This window comes from Xenopus laevis, chromosome 1S (genome assembly GCF_017654675.1).
Source record: "Xenopus laevis strain J_2021 chromosome 1S, Xenopus_laevis_v10.1, whole genome shotgun sequence".
In the NCBI taxonomy this organism is placed as follows: domain Eukaryota; kingdom Metazoa; phylum Chordata; class Amphibia; order Anura; family Pipidae; genus Xenopus; species Xenopus laevis.
In genome coordinates this window covers 89114000-89136442 of record NC_054372.1, presented here as the reverse complement: position 1 = coordinate 89136442, position 22443 = coordinate 89114000, and the positions used below count along the sequence as shown (strand labels likewise).

General features: G+C 40.4%; 2 protein-coding genes across 14 annotated transcripts in view; one reads left to right on the top strand and one right to left on the bottom strand.

Moving 5' to 3' along the window:
• The window catches only part of LOC108706831 (protein unc-13 homolog A), a 76145-nt gene extending 62684 nt beyond the window's left edge, over positions 1-13461 (bottom strand). For all 12 annotated transcript variants that reach the window (XM_041579881.1, XM_041579884.1, XM_041579882.1 and 9 more), the window contains exon 1: positions 13264-13461. In XM_041579881.1, coding sequence (XP_041435815.1) covers positions 13264-13285 — 22 coding nt within the window. In that variant the 5' untranslated portion in view covers positions 13286-13461. The remainder of the gene's footprint in view (positions 1-13263) is intronic.
• Positions 13462-13485: 24 nt separating this feature from the next.
• Positions 13486-22443, top strand: part of LOC121399362 — a 45567-nt gene continuing 36609 nt past the window's right edge. For both annotated transcript variants that reach the window (XR_005964955.1, XM_041579891.1), the window contains exon 1: positions 13486-13669. The gene's annotated coding sequence lies outside the window, so the exon portion shown is untranslated. The remainder of the gene's footprint in view (positions 13670-22443) is intronic.

Genomic DNA, 22443 nt, shown 5'->3' with positions numbered 1-22443 from the left:
GGAATCTTGTACACTTTTTTTCCCCTTTATATAAGACCTGCATGTCTGTCCCTTTGTCTGGGCCATGCCTTTTTTATATAAGAACAAATGTGTGTCTGCAATTTCCCATATTCCTTGTCTTGCTGAATAATGGGCCAGAACCTTTCCACTACCTATTCAGTTTTTTTTCCTTTTATGGGGGTATTTACTAAAACTTGACTTTTTCTCAATATAATTTAAAAAATAAAACCTTTCCACTACCTATTCAGTTTTTTTCCTTTTATGGGGGTATTTACTAAAACTTGACTTTTTCTCAATATAATAAATAATATTCAACCTACCACCCAAATCCAAATTCCCTTAATTTACCTATTAATCTCCTTGAAAAAATTAATGTGGGAAAAAGTCACAACAAAATTGCATCTATCAATTCAAATAAAATTGTCACCTCGACAACTAGAATTTAGCAGAATATCAAATGAAAACCAGCATCAAACTGCCGAAAATATCAAAAATCCTGCAGGTAAAAAAATGTTCCAATTGTTAAAGGGACCATGTGCCGTTAAAAACGTGACCATAAAATTTTGAGGTTTAGTAAATAGGCCCTTTATTGTCATAGCATGTAATCAATAGTTACCTTAGTGATTTTTCTACCTTATTTGTTCCAGTAATGATTCCCTATTGATCTTATCCACCCTCTTCTGTATTTTCTCTAACACTTCTCTATAATAACATTTCTCTAGGAACCTTTGAGTTAATTCCTAAGACTGCAACCAACAGATTTGTCCCATCTTTCTAATTATTAATACAAAATAATCCTACCCTTTCATTAGTAATACCAAAGTCTTGAGCAAAATAATCCTAGCCTTTCATTGTTAATAAAAAATTCCTGAGCAGAAACTTAATGGCGCTCTGAGCTCTTGCCATAAGATCTATCAACAGAAAACCAAAACTGCTTCTGGATCAGCTCGGTCTACTCACATCTGGTCCAAATATTTTTTTACCTGACAGACTAGTAATACATCTGTCAGGTGCTATTTCTTTGTTCTCTTTTAGTTATTTCCCATATTGGATTGAAATCTGTATAAATTAATCAAGACTGAAAAGCTACTCAAGAGCTGCTTCACTCTATTTGTTCTATTGAATGCTATCAATCCTGTTTCATCTGATGTAAAAACGAGGCTGCAACATTAGTATGTCATTAGTATGTCATGATAACAGTATCAAATCTGCTGAAGAAATCAATGCTTTTCTCTTGAGAGAGGACTTAGCTACTCTTTTGTGTCTCCTTCAGAGTTAATATACATATGAACGGTTTCATTCATTCTGGTCATTGCATACTGTACATACATTGCATTACCTACAGTAAAGTTTCTTCAGTACAATTGCTAAACTGAAGAAGCCACTTGGATGAGCTTTTTGCTATGGACATAATGGAGTCCACAATTCCATAAATTAACTCAAAAATTCTGAATTCATGTTTATTTGTAAACAAGTGTCCCTTTATAGCAATGATTTTTTGATTTTTTTTACTTTTAGGCGTATAACAATGCAAGAGGATATATGAAAACATGTTGTCACAGCTATTCCGCTATAGTTTCCCATTATTTATGGTGGAAAACACGTATTTAACTAAATGTAACCCTTTTTAACATTCAAGCTGGTATAAACTTTGAATACAATTTAAACTTAAACTTTGGATACAATGTTCATCAGACACACGCCCTTGCTTCAGTTATTATTAATACATATTTATAAAGTGCCAACATACTCAGAGGCACTGTACAAAAAGACATAGATATGCCATACAAATACTGATGTTAAGGAAAGTTAATATCATAGCAGGTGCCAAATATTAGGCACCCCATTTTTTAAACTGTGCCAGCCTGGGGTAGAGCACCATGTTGTGATTTTCTTAACTTCTGCTCAATGGCTGTGCATGCACACTACAATGAAAGGCTTAATTGTAAACAAAAAGACACCTTTTTCACGCTCCTGATCTTGTGCTGGCCTGGGCTAAAGAAGAAACGGAAGAGGATGATCACTACATAGTGCTATTATAGAAGTACCTTGGGCCTGTGAAGTTTTCTGCTAACAGCAGATTCCCTGGGGATCAGATAAGTGATTATAATTACTGGGGCAGCTAACATTTGGCACCTCCTATGATTTTAAATTTCTTTGCCCTTTAAAGGGTAAAAGATAAGAGAAAGTCCAATGAAACAGAACTCAAGAAAAATTACTATAGCTTTACTAATCTTGTTTATGTTTATTTAAAGTGTTAAGGAATGATAATTAACAGGATAATATTTGAAGATACGAGATATAGGGTAGGGCAGAACTGTGAACTGCCTTGTATGGAGTAAAAGACTTATATCCCAAATGTTTGCAGAATCCAGTGTTAGGATTGGCTGAGTGGCATGGCAGAGGATGAGCTCCTGGTGAGTTGTATGAGTTGCAGCTGAATTTATTTTGGTCTGACAGTCTTTGAAAGGATAAGCTTGTCAATAGAAACAGAGTAGTTTCTGCCATGAGGCAAACAACCTGGCTTTATCAGAGGGGCAAAAGTTGAAATAAATTTTTTCAATCAGAAATTTAGCAACACTACACTTGCAAACCCACACCCCTTGCCCTGGTTTGAGCACTGAAATTAAGCGCGGCAATGGGTCTGTTCCCTCAAGCAAATACAGACCCAGCCCCCCCCCCCCCCGAACTGAGAACTGAAGTAGTTACTACATAACAATATGAGGGAGTGAATAAGAACTTGGTGGCATCTTGTATGATGAGCAAGTGAAATGCCTTATTTCAGTGCTGTCCAACTGGCAGCCAGCAACCCCCTTGTGTGTCCCTCCACATGAAAGCCTGCCTACTGTGATTCCTTAACTTGTGTAAACTTTAAAAATTATCAATACTGAGATTAACGGGCTCCTGCATACACCTCAATTCAGACTGTAAACTCCTGCATTGTTCACACCTGTAATCCCCACCTGAAATGTTCACCCCTGTAACACCTCCATTCTTCACACCCCTAATGCCCTGTACTGTTCACACCTCAGACCCAGGCTGCAAGTGCCTACTTTGTTCACATGGTCACACCTTTTAGAAACTGCTAAAGGAGCACTAGCATTGTGTCACTGTATCTAGCACAGTATGAACTGTTCATCTTAGAGTGGTAGGTTTCCCTGTCTCCTACTATATTCTGTATGTATATATATATATATATATATATATATATATATATATATATATATATATATATATATATATATATATATATGTGTATCCCATGCTTCCTGTATGAGCCATACTCTGCCTGCCCTATGCTCCCTATGTGTACCATACTCTGCCTGCCCTATGCTACCTGTGGGACGTGAGCCTGGTAGTGTTTGCTAGCATTTGGAAATTGGTGTTAGGGACCCCTAAGATATTTATTATGTGCTGTGTTATCCACAGGGGTGGAGGAGGCATATGTTTTAATATGACTTACATTTTTGATGAGGGATATCCCTGCAGTGAGCACCAATCATTTGGTGTTTTTTGTGTGCCACCAATACCAGTGTGGACATGGTCTCAAAAGATCTTGTGATAACATGGGTGTGGTATAAAGTAGGTGTGGTTTAAAAACAGGGAGTGGTCAACACTGGCTTCCATTATCGGCCTTGCACCTTGGTACCACAGAAGTTGGACAGCACTGCCTTATGGTATTAATGATCACCCCATTAACTGCCTTGACAGGGTAAACTTCGGTAAAGGTTTGTTCATAATAATGCAGCCAGGCCCGGCTTTGTGGAAAGACCACAGAGGCCCAGGCCTAGGGCAGCAGAATTTTAGGGGGGGGGCAAGCTGCCCAACCACACCCGCATTAGTTCAGAAGCACTGGTGATTCGCAGGAGATACAATAATTTTTTATTTTCCTGTGCATCAGTATTTTCCAGTACTCCGGACCATATGCTGAAAATTTGTGCATACGTACAAAGGAAGAGGAGGGAGAGGGGATGATGAACAGCAGAGGGCCTAGGGGCGCCTGCTATGTAAATCCAGCCCTGAATGCAGCCATGATCTGGATTACCCTTGTCGTTTGTTTCTCCAGTGGTTTCTTTTCTTCTGCTTTTGCCAAAAGCATTTAAATGATGTCTAAATGCCCTTATGACCAACATAGTCTTCAGAAGCACTCTTGTTAATGTTTTCAAGCCAAAAATAAAAACGGCAACATTGCAGATGCTTTCCTTAAATTAGAATTCTCAAATGCTTCCTGTTATATTTGTGAGAAAGGCACATTTATGTCATTAACTTAAAATGTGTCAGCTTCTATCAGTGTAGGTGGGATATTTTTATCTTCTAGATTAAGTGTGCATGCACATATCTTATTTTTTCTACCTGATGACAAATTTACATTTTATGTTCATGCTTATCAGCTTTTCTGGTAAATAAAACTTTGCTTAATGATTCTTTGATACCTGTGGTAGTTGAGATATTAAGAATTCAATAATTCAATAGCCAGTATACCTTATTTGCCCCCATGGATACACATCAGTATATATATATATATATATATATATATATATATATATATATATATATATATATATATGTATGTATATATATATATATATATATATATATTATTTTTTCGTTTTTAGATGTTATTGTTCCTTTAACTAAATAATTGATAGTTCAGCATGAATAAATTAATAAGGTGCCCATAATAAAATCAGTAAATCCAGATAGGGCCCATGGGTATTCCTTAAGATTAAAACAAATCTTCAAAGGCAATGTAAGTGTTTTTGTTTTGTTTTTTTACAATGATAACGGTAGTTGTATGAATTTACTCCATTTTCACACTAGCAGGTACAATAAACTATTTAAATGAACTTAAAAATAACAGAATGTATTTTATGCAATAAGAAAATACAAGGTTGTTGTTATTATGTATACTGAACATTGCTGATCCATGGACCAAGTCCCAGACCCCAAACAAACAGGCTGTAAAGAACAGTTGAAAAACATTTTATGAGTTATCACAAATAGACATTGTATATGTATGTCTTTAAGACATGCTATACAGTTTATCAGTTAATGTTTAAAAACCTGCATACTGCCCTCATCAACGCAAAACTGCTTTTCACTATAAGCAGGGTCAATTCTGGGGCTGCTGCTGCCAGAGGCAGATACTGCCCCCCTCAGTGTCGGACTGGGGTCCCTGGGGCCCACCAGGAAACCTCATCTCAAGGGCCCACCCCTGGTACAAAATAGTGTCCACTAATATCAAAATTAATATTTTTATTTTAAAAAAAACTGTAATGGCCATAACAATATTAAATTAAAATAGCAGTTTCATAGTGCAGCACTCGCTCTTTCTGAAAGCACATGACCAGATGGTAACCATCAGCTGACCGCCGATTTTCTACATTTTCCCTTCCCAATCCGCATCATGGTTGGTCACACAACACAACCACATTCCCAGCAACAACAAAAGAAGATTCCATTGAGCAAAGCGAAAACCCACAGATGGAGTGAACCCGCAGAGTGGAAACTTGTATTTTAGGTTTTGCCCCTTTAAGGAAGTTTAGTCATTTTGCAGGTCAGGTAGCTGCCAGTACATGCATAATCTAGTATGTATGGTGAAACTTGTCTTATCCTAAATATTTAAGGGAAAATAGAGAGTAGGGAATTGTAAATGTGAAATGAACATAAGTACTGTGATCAAGAGACAGCAGTTTCTTTTAATTTATTTATAGACAAATATTCCTGCCAATATAGAATAGATTATCCTGCATTCAACCCTGTTTATTTACCCATACTGCAGGAAGAAATGCCACTCTAATGAATCATTAAAACCTAATTTCAGATACAGTAGCTTGTCAAATCTAAAAATCCAATAACTTTCTCTTTGTAAAATCGCTACATCTGTATGAAAACTTCAGCTACCATGAGCTCCTGTGACACAGGAAGGAAGGCAGAGACAGAGAGAGAGGGAAGAAGGATTTAGTTGCCATCTCTAGCTGTCAATGTTATCTCTAGTTGCTGCTAACAAATGGTGCTGTGCTGATCAGACACGCTGCCAACGGGAGAGAGGAGGACAGACGGGAAGAAGGAGGGAGGCGACAGGGGGTCACAGGGCAACACAGTACTTGCAATTTCATGGTCAAATGCAGTGTTTTAAGGGGGGCATCGGAGGGGAGAAACAAGGGGGGAGGTAAAATGAAATACCAGAAATACTTGACTGTGCTGCAGATGGCGATCGGAGTGACTCCTTCCAATAGAGGGTATGTGCTGATTGTGGAGCTGCTTTTGCTGGAGACTTGTGCGAGGGAACAGGACGGGCCAATGATTGTCAGGGCAGCCCTTACACTCGGTTAATCTAAAGCCGCACCTAGAATTATGCGGGAGGGACTCCGACTCTTGGATTGGCTGCCTCCTGCCTGAAACGTAGAATTTACGTGCAGGCTGCAGCCAGGCACACCGCAGACAGTCCCTAGCAGAGCAGGGTCCTCAGCATGCAGGCAGCTGAGGGCGGAAGTGATTGAAGCGGGCGGCGGTGGGCCCTATGGCAAGTACTTACCGGTAACATTTGTGATTTAATTTAAGTGGAGCCCACGCCGCCCACATATGTGTCACTAGGACCGCACAGTCAGGGGCCCACCGAGGCTAGGGCCCACCGGGACTTTTCCCGGTACCCCGGCAGGCCAGTCCGACCCTGGCCCCCCTTCCCGCTCCGCGCTTAGAAATCAGAGTCAGAGCAGGCCAAAGGGGGACAGCATCGATAGTTCAATGAGCGCAATAGTTCTCTGCACTAGTGGAGCCGAATTTTTGGGTTAAAAAGTCACATATTAACTATTTAAGAAAACCTTGCCAAATGTGTTTTTTGTGAATGTTTGCCCCTTCTGTCAATGAGTGGATATGTCACAATACATGTACCACATTATGTAGCACCTAGCCCTGCTGAAAAATGTGCTTTTAGATAAATGACAAGGACAGTCTCATACATGGTGAGGCTTAAATTTTAGATATCCCACATTAAATTGCACAGTGTTTACTGAAAAAAACTGTAACAACATGGGAACTTTCTAAAGAATGCAGCATGGGCATCTTATCTGATTCTGGCAAAGAATTAAGACTGTGCATGTACAGCAGTGTACATTTCACTGGGAATTACCGAACATTTTGGCAACGCCAAAGAATTAGGTTTCCTTGTACTTTATTATTATACTCAGTCAGATACTAGGACTCCCATCAATCCAAGATTTCCTGGCAGTGTACCAATGCATCATGGCCAGGCTTTTACACTACAGGAACAGTAATACAGCAAGTGTTGGTTTACCCTACAGGAACTGTAAATCAGGATGATTAGAAACTGATTCTATTGCAAAAGACAATCCCCTCCAAATAAAGTTTAAGTACATTAACAGTAAACATATGTGGGTTGATAATGTAGGTCTATGAAAGAATTTAAATATTTCAATTACAGGGAATAATGTACAGAACTAACTCTGCAGTATTACAAAAAAGAAATCGTCAGTGGATAACAGTACATGGTACCCAAACATTTAAGCAATGTTACTTTGAACAGAGATCCTGGGCCTCATTGAATCTACATGTATGAGACCTGTTATCCAGAATGCTCAGGACCTGGGGTTTTCCGGATAACGGATCTTTCCGTAATTTGGGTCTTCATGCCTTAAGTCTACTAGAAATTAATTTAAACATTAAATAAACCCAATAGGCTGGTTTTGCTTCCAATAAGGATTAATTATATCTTAGTTGGGATCAAGTACAAGCTACTGTTTTATTATAACAGAGAAAAAGGAAATCATTTTTAAAAATTTTGATTTGGATAAAACGGAATCTATGGGAGACAGCCATTCCGTAATTAAGAGCTTTCTGGATATTGGGTTTCCGGATAAGGGATCCTGTACTAAGTACTAGTACTAAGAAATATGTTCCATTTTTACCTGGCTGCTAATTTTTATTTTCTCAGATTCTCAAAGAAGGATGCTGGACATTAGGAATGTTCTCTAAGTGCCCTACTGTTTAGTGGTGTACCACTAGGATCTGTATGGGGTTTAATTTTATTTATTTATTTATTTATTAATTAATTTTATTATTTTAATATTCTTCTCATTTACATAGCACTGGTAAGGCCCCATATAGCAGTTAAATTGGAGTCTCCAGTATTCAAAAGGGAAACTAATTAAAAAGAGAAAGTGCAAAGAAGAGCAGATAAAAGGTACAGAAGATATATAAGATATGTGAGCTTGGCTACAAACTGGGAATTACCTTTAAAAGTGAACATGGTCTATACAAATTTCTAAGACTAAAATAATAATTCTTTGAATATGTCTGGATGCCAACACATCACACAGAACTGTCTGTAATAATTCCTAAATCTTTTGCATCAAATAATATTAGATAGATCACCTAGGGTCTACACATAATTTGCAGTCAAGAGATTACCACTACATTATATGTACACCATTTTTTTCTGTCTATGTGGTGTACTGGCATTTAATCTCTTTTAGAAAATTGTGTGAGCAGTTGTTTTATTTCACGGCTCAGCTGATGCTTCAGAACCCCAGGGAGGAAGAGATAAAAAGGAGAATGGGGGAGGGACGCCAGCTTGCCTCCTATTATTTAAAACATCCCCAGATCTCTACAAGAAATCAATGCATTCAGTGGAAAGCAAGACAGTGAAGGAAAGACTGAATGGAGATTTATATAAAACTAGGGATAAATATAATTCTGACTGAAATACAACACAGACAAGATGCTCTGCCTCCCAAGTATATGGACATATATATATATATATATATATTAGGATTCGGTTCGGGATTCGGCCAGGATTCGGCCTTTTTCAGCAGGATTCGGATTCGGCCGAATCCTTCTGCCCGGCCGAACTGAATCCGAATCCTAATTTGCATATGCAGATTAGGGGCGGGGAGGGAAATTGCATGACTTTTTGTCAGAAAACAAGGAAGTAAAAAATGTTGGCCCCGTTTGTACCTTTGGGTGATTCCTATATTAGGGACACGTCACATTTCCTCAGGGCAGTTCATGACCTCGATTTGTGGGATGAGCCAGTACTATTGGCAGCGTTTGATGTATGTAGCTTATATACGGCAATACCCCATGCCCTGGGAATTAATGCGGTACACAGCACACTTGAACATTCGGAATATAATCCGACGCAGGTGAGTTTCTTTATGGAACTCCTTACATTGATTTTACATAACAACTATTTCCTGTTTCAGGACACGTTTTATCTCCAACTACAAGGGACAGCTATGGGATCCAATGTCGCCCCTACTTATGCCAACATCTTCATGAATCGGTTTGAGACGGAATATGTGTATCCACATTTACTCTTTAACACGCATTGTGTACAATGGTGGCGCTACATAGATGATTTGTTGGTGGTGTGGCGGGGCGACATTGGGTCCCTTCTGCGATTTAAGACATATTTGGATGAGTGTATTCCCAGTATAAAATTCACACTTGAATATAGTGAGGAAAGTGTCACGTTTCTTGACACAAGGGTTTATCGTAAAGGAAACTCGCTATTTACGGATTTACATGTTAAATCCACCGATCGCAACAATTTGTTGCGTTATGACAGTGCACACCCAAGGGCTAACATTTCCTCTCTTCCTAGGTCACAACTCTTGCGAGTTAAGAGGATAGTTACAGAGGAGGATAAACTTACTTTACGATTGGACGAGATGTCTTCTAAATTCATTCAGAGAGGATACCCTAAGGAGATGCTTGCACATGAAGTGGAAAGGGTTAATGCATTGGATCGGGTCTCTACTATACAGAGCAAGGCACAGAAACCCAGACAGCAAGCCCGTATACCTTTTGTACACACATACCATCCATATGTACGGAAATTTCATCGTATTATACATAAACACTGGCCCCTACTGAGGAAAGCATATCCCGATGTTCCGCAGTTTCAGGCACCCCCACTCCTTTCCTATAAGCGCCCTCGGAGTTTGAGGGATAGATTAGTGAAGGCTGATCTAGGCACCACACGTAATGATCCACAGAGAGTTCTAGCACCCTTGAGGAATGGTATGCACAGCTGTGGTAGATGTAGTCAGTGTTCAAGCATCATACGCACGGACACATTTACCCACCCACATTCAGGGAAAAAGTTTTCCATACAAGGCCACCACACATGCAACTCGGAGTATGTGGTGTACATGCTCAAGTGCCCGTGTGGGTTGGCATATATTGGAGAAACGTGATAGGATTAGCCAGCATAAGTCCACGATTAGGAAGGAGGTGGTGAAGTTACCAGTACCTGCACACTTTAAGATGGCAGCATCCCTCAGGTTTCTTGTCATAGAGTCTGTTGCCCCCCCACGTCGGGGGGGCAACAGACTCTTACAACTCCAGAAAAGAGAAAAATTTTGGATACATACATTACAGACCATGCACCCTAGGGGTTTGAATAAAGAGTATGACCTATATGCATTTACCTAGTTTATATTATTCTGTAAGTTATTGTGGAATTTAGAGAGTTAAGGGATTGGGACAAAAAGATGTATGGGCACACAACCGAGCAATCTTTGCAGATCACCAAATATTTCACATGTCGATTGAATTTAGTCAGGTCTTTTATCCTGTAACTAATCTTTATGAGATGATGCATGTTGTTGAAATATACTAAATGCTGTTTAACTTTCTAGATTGAATTGATCTGGAACATAAGGGCACTAATTTGCATAATGACGAGAGGCGTGTACTGCCTATGCTTTAAATGAGGTTGTGATGTCATGGCAATCATTTATGCTTGAGAAAGAAGTGGGAGCTTCGAAACGTTGCATGTTTGCTGTTACCTGTTGGTAAAGAATTTTTTTAATTGCACTGAGTTGTCTTGACTTTTTTGTTGGTTATATAATTTGTCCACGAACGTGGACTAAGTCATGGACTAAGGGTGAGCTCCACTCCATTTTGTACAGATATATATATATATATATATATATATATATATATATTTGGAATGGTGTGCAATTGCACTCGGGTTCAGTGTGCCGCAACCAACACACACACATATACAGTATATATATATAAAATCACATAATTTCTGCATATAACAAATCCAGAAAATGTTGATGCAACATTATTTAAAAAACATTTAACTAGTTATTACAATGCAGTATATATCTGTAGCAGGTATAGCCAGTAGCAAATGCTGGTTTTCTACAGACATTTCAAATATGCTTTATATTAAAAAGCAAAAGTTATCTTACATCATAAAGCCACTACTAAAGCTGCAAGGTAAACTCTCAACCTCAGCAATATGCATTAACCGATGGAGTAATTTACAGAAGTTATACAAAAGCAATAAGCACACGCACACACGCACACATATGTGTGCTTGTTGCTTTTGCTTTTGTACTTGCTCACTATATCTTCACACTTATCCTCTCCATTTTCTATTACAAAAAACTGCTCAAAGACATAGTAAACGCAGCAGAATCAGCAGTAAATGAAGGCTGCATAGTGTATGTAGAGGCTGCATCAGGAGAAAATGTTTAGATAACATGTAGATAGCATGTAATGACTGTGCAAATAGATTGTTAAAAGTTTGAGTGTACACTGTCAATGTACAGAAAGGTTGTAATAATACAGCAGGTAGTTAATATGGCAGTAAAGCACACTAGAGAGTCTGTTTACAGCTTATTTTAATGGTGTATAGGACAGGGCTGGCCAACCAAGGGGCAGATGTAGCCAGCCATTTTCTATGGCCCAAAGTCTGCCCATCAGTTCACTCAACCATTTGTAACACACTAGGATTTCAACATAATCCAAACCAGAAGAATTCTGTATATTATTGTAAAAATCAGCCCACACAGCACTATTACAATATTGTGTTCACATGAACAGTCTGAGTGCTAAAGGGCAGTGCTAGAGTACAATAAGAGTGACAGTATATTGAGTGGAGGAAGAGTGGAGAATTATTAATGATGTGTATCTTACCAATACTAAAGCGAGAGTGGTAGTGTTATAAGAGTACAACAGAGAAGGGTAGTGCAATCTCGACACACACAAATATAGCTACCAGTGGTCTTGATATGTGGCATGGACAGACTGACTTTGCATTAGGGATATATGTATTGCACAGGGGTGTCTTTTAATTGGAGGACAGTGCCATTCCCAAAATGTTGTACTTCTTGGCAAAGGTTCTGCATAAGGGACTCTAAAATATTCCAGTTGAGTGGAGTTTTTTGTGTATTCAGTCAGGCTAAAACAGGGGGTTTACATGTTCTACTTTTGGATTTTAACACTGCTGGATGAGTTAGGGCATCACATATGTATGTTTAATGATGACCAGAGTAACAAGAGAGAACAGGTCAGGAATCGTGTTTGAAGATATGCATAACACTGGCAATGTTGCAGAATCATCAAGAATGATTGACTAAGATTTGTGAGCAATTGCCATGTTGCAGTTATAATATGGATGGTGTGATAGTGTCAGGGAGAAAGTGACAAGTATAAAGTTAAGTAAGCAGAAAAAAGAGCATGTTTTAAATGAAAGTATTACAGATATAAAAGTAATGGGTACATATCAAGAGCTAATATAGGGATATTTAATATTTGCTTGCTTGTACACCAACTACTTACCAAATAATAATAAATTATATACATATATAACATAATTAGCACATTGTTATTGTGTATATGTGTGTGTGTGTGTGTGTGTGTGTGTGTGTGTGTGTGTGTGTGTGTGTGTGTGTGTGTGTGTGTGTGTGTGTGTGTGTGTGTGTGTGTTGTGCAAACATAGGCTACCTAATATTGATGACAAAATAATAATAATAATCCTTTTCTGAAAAACACAGGCGACCCTGGTTCAGCTATTTTCTGACAGAAATAACCTTTCCAAGCACCACACTCAGTGAATGCAGAAGTGGAATGTCATATTTACAGAATTTCCATACACATTACATGACTACCTTCCTACATTGATGATAATGGCCAGCCTACAGTTTTCTGATGGATGCTGGAGATTGTAGTTCATTAAAAGCCAGAGGGCTGCAGTGTGCTAATCCCTTATCTATCTGCCTGTTTTACCAATAACACTGCATACTTAACATAATATAGCTTATCATTCCCATGCCTCTTGAGTGCTTTACATGTATTTGTGTGAAAATCATTTTCAAATGCATTAAACACAACAAATCTAAATGTCACATCCTGTTGCTAATAGGTACAGGACCAATGCTATAGGATGGCAGATAGTAAAGGAAAATCTCCAGCCAACACCCACCCAGTTATGAGTCTTACCTCCCACGCAAAGCAAAGACATGGTACCCGGTCCCGAGCAGGCAAAATGCCCACTCCTTCTTCAGCAGGGTTAGCTGGTCAGTGCCCTCCTCCGGCTACAGCTGGACATTATGACTGTCACTCCCACTGCACTGAGTCTTCCATCTTTCTGCTTCAGCACCAAGGCTATGGAGAGCTCCTTCTGACGTCACGCTGGGAGCCGAGGAGAAGGGGGTGGGGGGAGGGAGTGAACACACCTGATTTGCAAAAGAGGAGGGAGCGTGGGTGAGACGGGGCGTCTGCTCAATGTTACACGTCATTGAGAAAAGTGGCGATGAGGCTATTCTTGCAGTACCTCGTTGATGAGAAAAGGGCTATCGACCTAGGACAAAATGGATGCTGTATACATGGCTGGATTAATGAATAGGTATCTTACAATAACTGTAGCCTAGGGGCCTGGCCCATGTAGCTTGAATGTAAAGATTCATAATAACAGAGCTTTTTTTTGCTGCTGCCAATTCCTGCTTTCTGACTAAAAAGGAAAGAGCTTTGCTTTCTCTGTAACCTGATCCCCTTCCCTTCCTCCCTTGCTTTCTGCATGACAGGGAGCCATCAGCTGTAACCCGACCCCCACCCATTTCAAAATTCTCATGCCTGTTCTCCTGATAGCAAGGGCCAAAATGACTGCCCTACAAACTACTGCATGTTGCTGCTCTGCCCCTTACATGACAGGTAAGGGATCTGCACTATAGATTGTGGGGCTGCAGTGACTGTTACAGCTGGTTCCTTCCTTCTGTAATGAACTTTGGTGGCTAAGTTTAAGTGTGTTGGTAGCAGACAGTAAAGGGCAGTGAGCAGGGAAGGGAATCTATGCTTGTTCAGCACCTTTGCTTTGTCGCTCTAATATCCCTCAGCCTGCAGCTGCTCTTCCTACCCACATTTTCTCTGGAAGGAGGAACATTTCAAAGCTCCTTTTTGCTGTTTTCTTGTGGTGGATGGTTTTTCAGGGACTTATAAGATTAACAAATATATGATCCATGGAGTTGCCAACTTGTCATCCTGCCATGGGTTCTGGTGGTATTTATACATGTAAGTGCTGCTGTGTTGTCCTGCTATGAGTGCTGGGGATCTTTATATATACATTTACCACTGTCAGGGGTGTAAATACAGAGGAAGCAGACCCAGCAGTTGCAGGAGGGCCGGGGAGTGTAGAGAGCTTAGTGAGATTTCAATTAGTTTGCAATTTAAATATATTTTGATAGATTAGGAGTAGGTCAATTTACAAATGTTTTGGAGCCCTACACTGAATTTTTGGTAGAGCCCAGTAACGTCTACTTACTCCTCTGGCCACTGTTAGTTCTGTGAGTATTTATAAATTAAATTGAAACTGTGCTGTCCTGCTAAGAGTTCTATGGGTCTTTATATATGGATTTGCCACTACCAGGGGTGTAACTACAGAGAAAGCAGACCTTGCGGTTGCATGGGGGCCTGGGAGTATAGAGGGCCCAGTGATATTCCAATTAGTGAGTCATTTTAATATAATAGGGGCCCTAAACTGAATTTGCTGTAATGCCCAGTAACATCTATTACTTCACTAGCCACTGTGCCATCCAGGAAATTGCCAATATGTCATCCTGCTATGAGTCCTGGGGGAATTATAATTGAAATTGCCACTCCATTTGTTTATGTGTATATACACATAAACAAATGGAGTGGCAATTATATTATTCACTGATGGTGTATTTGTAAAATGGGGATTGGTTTATTAGGTTGCATGCCACTTGCACAACTTCATCTGGCTGCCTAATCTTCTCCCAGCAGGTACCTACTGGACCCAGGCCCAGCATTGCAGATAAAAATAAAAGAAACTATAAATAATAATTGAAAAAATCGAGATCATGGGCCCCTTGTGTCTCCAGGTATATCCGTGACCCTGATTAATTGTTGTATATTTCTAAACTTTTGGGAGTGGGAGTAGGCCTCAAATCTCATTAATCTGTAACTGGCTGTATAATAAGCATATCCGGACAGGCCACCCTCCAGCTATTGTTTTGTACTTCCAGCATCTTTATGCTGAACAACAGTTGAAAAAGTGCAGGTTGTATTTTACAACTATACTGATTTCTAATAACCCCATAGGATATGTGTTTTTATGTTTAATGGAGTAGTCATATACGTTAAACGAAATCTTAAGATGCTTAAAGACATGTATAAACAGGCCTAATGGTAGTGTTGAAGACTTGTGACTTATGTACTGATGTCTCCTGGCTAGCTCTTCTAAGGTTATTGCATATATTTAGCTTATCATTTAAAATCATTCTAAAAGTGTAATGGTATATTTAGTGAAAAGTGCAACTTTTGCTACTAGTCTAATCATTTTTCACAACAGGAAGTGTTTATTGGTCACCTTTTTAAAGTGATTGTTATGGGTTACTGCACCTGAGCAAACCTCAGCGCTGTCTTGGTATGCAACTGTATTTAAAATCAAAAATAGCTTGTGGCCAGCAAGAGTGTTGCTGCCATGAGGCTGTCATGAGCATGCAAGTTACATGGGGCAGGGCTCTACCTTCAAGTTATATATAACAAAAAAAATGGTGACCAGGGCCCCTATAAATTATAAAAAAAAAATGGTGGCCAAATACAATAAGTTATTAAAAAACAATTTGTGGCATGGGTCTCTAATTAAAAAATAACAATCCCCCCCCACAATCTTTATATAAAAAAATGTTGGCCAGGGCCCCTACAAGTTATACAAAATAAGACATTGGTGGTCAGACTACAAGTTATTAAAAAAACATTATTAGCCAGGGCCCCTACAAGGTATTAACAAATAACTTGTTGGCCAGAGCCCCACTACAATTTATATATAAAAACATTTTTTTTAAAAAAAAAAGAAAAAAACATTGGTGGCCAGGGCACCCCTTCAAGTTATATATTTAAAAAATTGTTAGCCAGGGCCCCTACAAGTTATAAAAAAAAATGGTGGTCAGGGCCCTACAAGTTATATATAAAAACATTGTTGGCTAGGGCCCCTACAAGTTATACAAAATAATATTGGTGGCCAGACCCCCTACAAATTATTTATAAAAAAATTGGTGGCTAGGGCCCCAAAAGTTATATATAAAAACATTTGATGACCAGGGCATCTACAAGTTATTAAAAAAAACTTTGTACTTACTTCAGCTGGGCTCGCTGTGAGTGAGCTGCAGAGTTTGGGGGGAGCTCCAGTGCCTGCATCTTAAGCTTTCTGTGCTCTGATTTGCCAGGGAAGTGTAAGTCCCAGTAAAGTCACATGAGGATAGGATACGCTGGAGGTTCAAACTTCACCTATCCGATCCCAATGTGGCTGTACTGGGATTTACAATTCACTGGAAAATCAGAGAATATAGAAAAAAATATTCAGACACCGTAACTCCTGCCTGCCCTCCCTTCTGAAGTCTGGAGCTCACTAACTACCCCCCCTTAACACCCAAAACCATGCATTTGCACTAGCGATGCGCCCCTACCCTGAGCCCGCTCCTGCACATTAATGGTAAGCACTGGGGTGTGACATCGTAGGAGTGATTATCACTATTAGCATTATCACTATTACCTACATAAGCAATGCATAGGATGATGTTCCATCAAGACTAATGTTTGGGAAGTGAGCCATATTGCAAGTCATGCAGATGCTTTGACAATCATCAGGTCTGTGATGTGGAGGGACTTTATAAACTTTCAATATAACAAATTTTTCAATCACAAATTAATACTCGAAGAAAAAGTACAACAGTAACAACCAACTTTTCCCTTCTTCTCCCCATACAAGGGTTGCCACCTTTTCCCGCCGCTAACTCCAGATGGGGGCGGTGTGGTGACGTAGGGAACAGGTCAATTATGCTATGATGTGGAGCCCTTCAAAAAATGGTGGCAACCCTAGCCCACCCACAGAACTCAGCAGGCCTTTGCCCATAACTAATTAGCTATAAAGTAAAGTTGTCTAGGCTCTGAAGTTTAGTTTGTGAATTGCTTAAACTGCCAATAAGAGTAGCTTGTTGCCATCTTAAAATAGAGTTGTTCGGTGGGAATCAAAGTACTTCAGGTCTGGCCCGGCACACGCTCATAAAGTGAGTTTTGAATGATTAATGTCTTTGTGGGATGTAGAGCATGGCATCGATCGAGAACAAAGTTCTGTGTATTCAGATTCCCCGGAATAGCCCCAAATCAAAGAAAGTTTACTGTTTACCTTCAAACTGATTTGCAGAAAAAATAATTTGCCAGTTTTCTTGTATACACCTCTGCCGTGGATGCAAAAGTAGTATCCAAGAAAATAAAGTTTACAAGAAAAAGGCAATACAGCAGGAGTTAACTGCTCAACTTCAGTGTTTATTAGTTATTGTGTTCTTATGCTAGCCTTGGTCACTACTACGCCGGCCTTAAGGTAAGAGCCACATGTTTGGCTGTAAGAGCAGTGCTTTGTTTTTCTGTGCTGTGAAGAGATACCGCTATGCTCTCCCACGATAACTCCTTTTGAAACCCTAAAGGAACAGTCAAGGGAGGATTTCCCTCGGTGACACCCTGAGGCTGCTTGGTCCTTTGCCCATGATTGCCTTTACACGCACACCCCTGCCCCCCGCGAGCGCATCTTTGCATGCGTTAGCTATGCTATGCGGCTAAGCAGCATGCCGCCTCCTAAAATTATCCCACCGTAGGCCTGGGCCTTTTGACAGTTTATCAAAATAATTACAATATAATGCAGTGTCGACATGCACTGGGAAAGTTGTGTGTTTGCTTCAGCAAGACTACTGTAGTTTATATAAACAAGCTTCTATATAGGCATAAGGGGCAGCCATTCAAGCTGGAAAAAGGAGAAAAGGCACAGGTTACATAGAAAACAACAGATAAAACACCATTGTATTCTACATGGCATATTTGTTATGCCATGTACCATATGGTTATACATCTTGAGAAAGGTACTAGACCATGAACCAAAACGTTGATGTGTTTATAATGCTGCTTTTTGATTAATAAACAGCAATTTCTTCAGGAGTGCGTGCAATACCAGTATATATATATATATATATATATATATATATATATATATATATAATTACTTATAATAATGCCGAACATATTATGAATCCTCATAATGTATTCTCACCTCATTTTTCTCTTGACTTTAATTGAGTGCATTCATTGTGTTGATCTGGGTAGTTTTTGCTTTGTTCTGTGAATGGCTCATGTGTGAAAATAAAATGTAGCATCTGCAGAGGTTTAGTCAGAAAGAACTTGCCATAATGTGTGATATTTTTTAATTACTTACTTCTAGTTTTTTAATGTTATCTTGGTACGCACACCACATCACTTTTGGTTTGTGACATTTTAGCTTTGCATCCAGCAGATACTGTTTGTGAAAGGATGAAGACACTTTTGTAAATGTCAAGATGCAGTCTCCCCCAATTATTAGAATAGCTTTATTGAGGCCTTACTTTTGGATTTGAGTAAAGAAATTAATCAGTGACTGAATGGTTATACTTGATTGATGCAGCCTAATACCTACGTATAACCAGGGCCGCCATCAGGGGGGGACAGGGGGGACAAGCGTACCGGGCCCGGGCATGAAGGGGGGCCCGGCAGCGCTGCATTTTTTTGAAGATCCGGGCCCCCCTTACGAGCGCCCGAGCCGTACGTCTTGCCTCTTCAGTGCCGAATGCGGAAGTGCCGAAAAGCCGAAGCCGATGCGATGAAAAGACCCGAAGTCACGGAAAAAGCCGAAGTCCCGAAGTCACGAAGCGCCGAAAAGACCCGAAGTCACGAAAACAGCCGAAGCCGAAGTCCTGAAGCAGCGCAAAGACCCGAAGTCACGAAAACAGCCGAAGCCGAAGTCCTGAAGCGGTGAAAAGACCCGAAGTCACGAAAGGAGGCGAAGTTGAAGTACTGAAGCCATGAGTTCAATTCTACTGAACACCAGTTTGTGTTTTTTTTTTTTTTAAACCCCTGGCCACCAATGTATTATTTTAATATTCTATAGGCCCCTGCCACCAATCTTTTTTTTAAAACTTTTGTTTTTGGGGCCCCCAATTTTTTTTTTAACTCGTAAGGGGCCCCTTGCCACCATTGTTTTTTTTTTTTAAAAAAAAAAATTAATTTTCTTTTTGGTGGCCCCAAATTTTTTTAACTTGTAAGGGGGCCCCTGCCACCAGTTTTTTTTTTTTCAAAAAAAAATTATTTTTTTTTTAAATTTTTTTTGGGGCCCCAATTTGTTTTTAACTTGTAAGGGGGCCCCTGCCACCATTTTTTTTTTTTTTCAAAAAAATTTTTTTTTCTCCAAATTTTTTTTTTGGGGCCCCAATTTGTTTTTAACTTATAAGGGGGCCCCTGCCACCAATGTTTTTTTTTTTTTTTCAAAAAAAAATTAATTTTTTTTCAAATTTTTTTTTGGGGCCCCAATTTGTTTTTAACTTATAAGGGGGCCCCTGCCGCCAATGTTTTTTTTTTTTTTCAAAAAAAAATTAATTTTTTTTCAAATTTTTTTTTGGGGCCCCAATTTGTTTTTAACTTAGAAGGGGGCCCCTGCCACCAATGTTTGTTTATTTTTTAGTTTTTTTTACATTTTTTTTTGTTGGGGCCCCAAGTTTTTTTTAACAGGGGGCCCCTGCCACCAATGTTTTTAAAAAAAAAAAATTTTAATTTTTTTTTTTTGGGGCCCCAATTTTTTTTATAAGGGGGCCCTGACCATCAATAGCTTTTTACAACTTGTGTGGGGGGGGGGGTTACTTTTTTAGCGCTGATGTCTGTGTGGTCTTTTAACTGCGATGTGGGCGGGATATGGGGTGGAGCTTGGTCGTCAGTGTGGGCGGGGCCCAGGGGGCCCCAAAAATTTTGTTGTACGGGGCCCCGTGATTTCTAATGGCGGCCCTGCGTATAACTATGTAGTTGTCACGATCGGCACCCTAAATCCAGAACAAGTGCTAGGCTCCCTGGTCTCGGCTCTGCTTCCGCCTGTAGCAGCTGCCTTTAATAGTGATGGGCGAATTTGCGAAATGACGCTGGCATCTCATTTTTGACGCCGGCGCCCGTTTTTGATGCTGGCGCCAGTTTTTTTTACACCGGCGCCCGTTTTTGACGCTGGCGTCCGTTTTTTCGAAATTTTCGCGGGCGTTTCGCAAATTTATTCGCTGGTAGCGAATCGCGCAAATTCGCCGTGAATTCACACCTGGCGAATAAATTCACCCATCACTAGCCTTTAACTTCAGGAGGAGCCCTCCGCTAATCATATGCCGCCAGGTATTATTAAGAGAGGAGCTGAGCAAGAGTTCTGGACGAGCAAAGGGGCACAATTGTTTTACCAAGGATTTAGGACAGAAGGCAACACAACCCAGGAGGATCCAACTGAATAGCGTGGTCAGACAGGCCGGGTTAGTACAGGCAGAGTTCAAGCAAGGTCAGACAGGCTGAGTTCACAGGATAGTCAGACAGGCAAGGATCAGGATTGAAGAGTTCAGAATAGTCAGGCAGGCAGGCAAGGAACAGGATTAGAGAGTTTAGAATAGTCAGGCAAGAGTCAATACCAGTATAAACAACCAGGATTCACAAGGAATAAGCACCTAGGAACTAAACAAGTTAGACCTGGGGGGCGTGTCCTGCATGGCGTCCGGGTAGGAAGCAACAACTGCGCGCTCTGTGCGGGGGTGCCAAATACTGCAGATATCCTGCGATTAAACATACTTTTTTCGAGCTACCAAAGCGACCACTATCTTGCACCTGCCCTGGCAGTTTCTGACGATGCGGAGGTCTAAACCGAAATATACAGTGCAAGATCAGAGTACAACGCACACCATGCTTTCTCAAAATGGCGCCGAAACCTGAGCACACCGCACTGTAGCTGCAAACTCACCGGAGCAGGGGACAAGTGCGGCAGGGAAGCTAGCAAAGTTTGCTAGGGACCCATTACCCCAACATGATTCGAGAGGCACTCCACCTGCATCACAAAGATCACCTTCACGGGCGCCTGGCGGCTACAGACAGGCAACTGGCCATTTTGGAAATTAAAGCGGATGATTTAGAAAATCGCTTAAGGCGTAACAACATACGGATACTGGGTCTGCCAGAAAGAGCTGAAGGGGGTGAAACTAAAAAAATTCATGGAACACTGGTTAACATCTACATTTGGTCAATCGGCTTTCTCCTCCATATTTGTAGTGGAAAGAGCACACAGGGTCCCAGGCAGACCACCACATCCTGGAGCTCCCCCAAGACCATTAATAGCACGTATGCTAAATTACAGAGATAGAGATGCAGCCCTGGCGGCAGCTGGAAAGCAGGAGACATCATTTTTGAAAACCAACGAATTTCTTTTTACCCTGACTTTTCCACTGAGGTTAGGAAGCAAAGGGTGAAATTTACAGAAGCGAAAAGGCAGACAGAGGAAGAACCCTTTTTTTCTCATCACCGGAGGAAGTTATAACGTGGATGGAAGAGAGACCCAGGCCTTCACCGAGGAGAGATCAAGAAATTTAATCACTCCTATCTACTCTATTAACACTCTGGTCTTCTGCAACTGCTCTTCGCTGACATCAGTGGGACGTGGCTGCAACTGTCTCTTTACATCTATGGACAGTCTCTCCTGTGAATCCTCTTCAGGCCAGGTAACAACATGTAACATTGACTGTATGCAGGACTTTTGTGTAACACTTCCCCCCTGTACAGGGGTAGCAGGTTCTTGTACAATAGTTGCAACTGATCTGGACTTGGTGGGTACACCAACCCCCAAATAGTTAATTGTTGGCTAAGGGTGTAAACTCACTCCAAGTAGGTATATGGAGTGGGTGGGGTGGGAGCGGGTACAAGTTATCAGTCTCCAAACTGTTTTGCTTACACTTATGAGTATGTTTTTTGTTAAGGTTATTGGATGTTATGGTGTCTTGGAATCCGAGAGCAATGTATGGGTGAACAAAGGGAGGAGTAATCCCACCAACTCATTTTTTTTCACTACTGTTAGTCATGTGTCCTCACTGCACAATAGCCTCAGTTGAGGTTATGTCATGGAACGTGAGGGGGCTGGGTGACGCAATAAAGAGGCGCCTTGTTTTTGACTTTATACGTAGACACAAGCCCCAAATAATTTTCCTACATGAGACTCATCTGGTGGGTGGAAAGGTAATGGCACTAAAGAAACCCTGGATAGGTTCAACGTATCATTCACTCTACTCTAGCTACTCC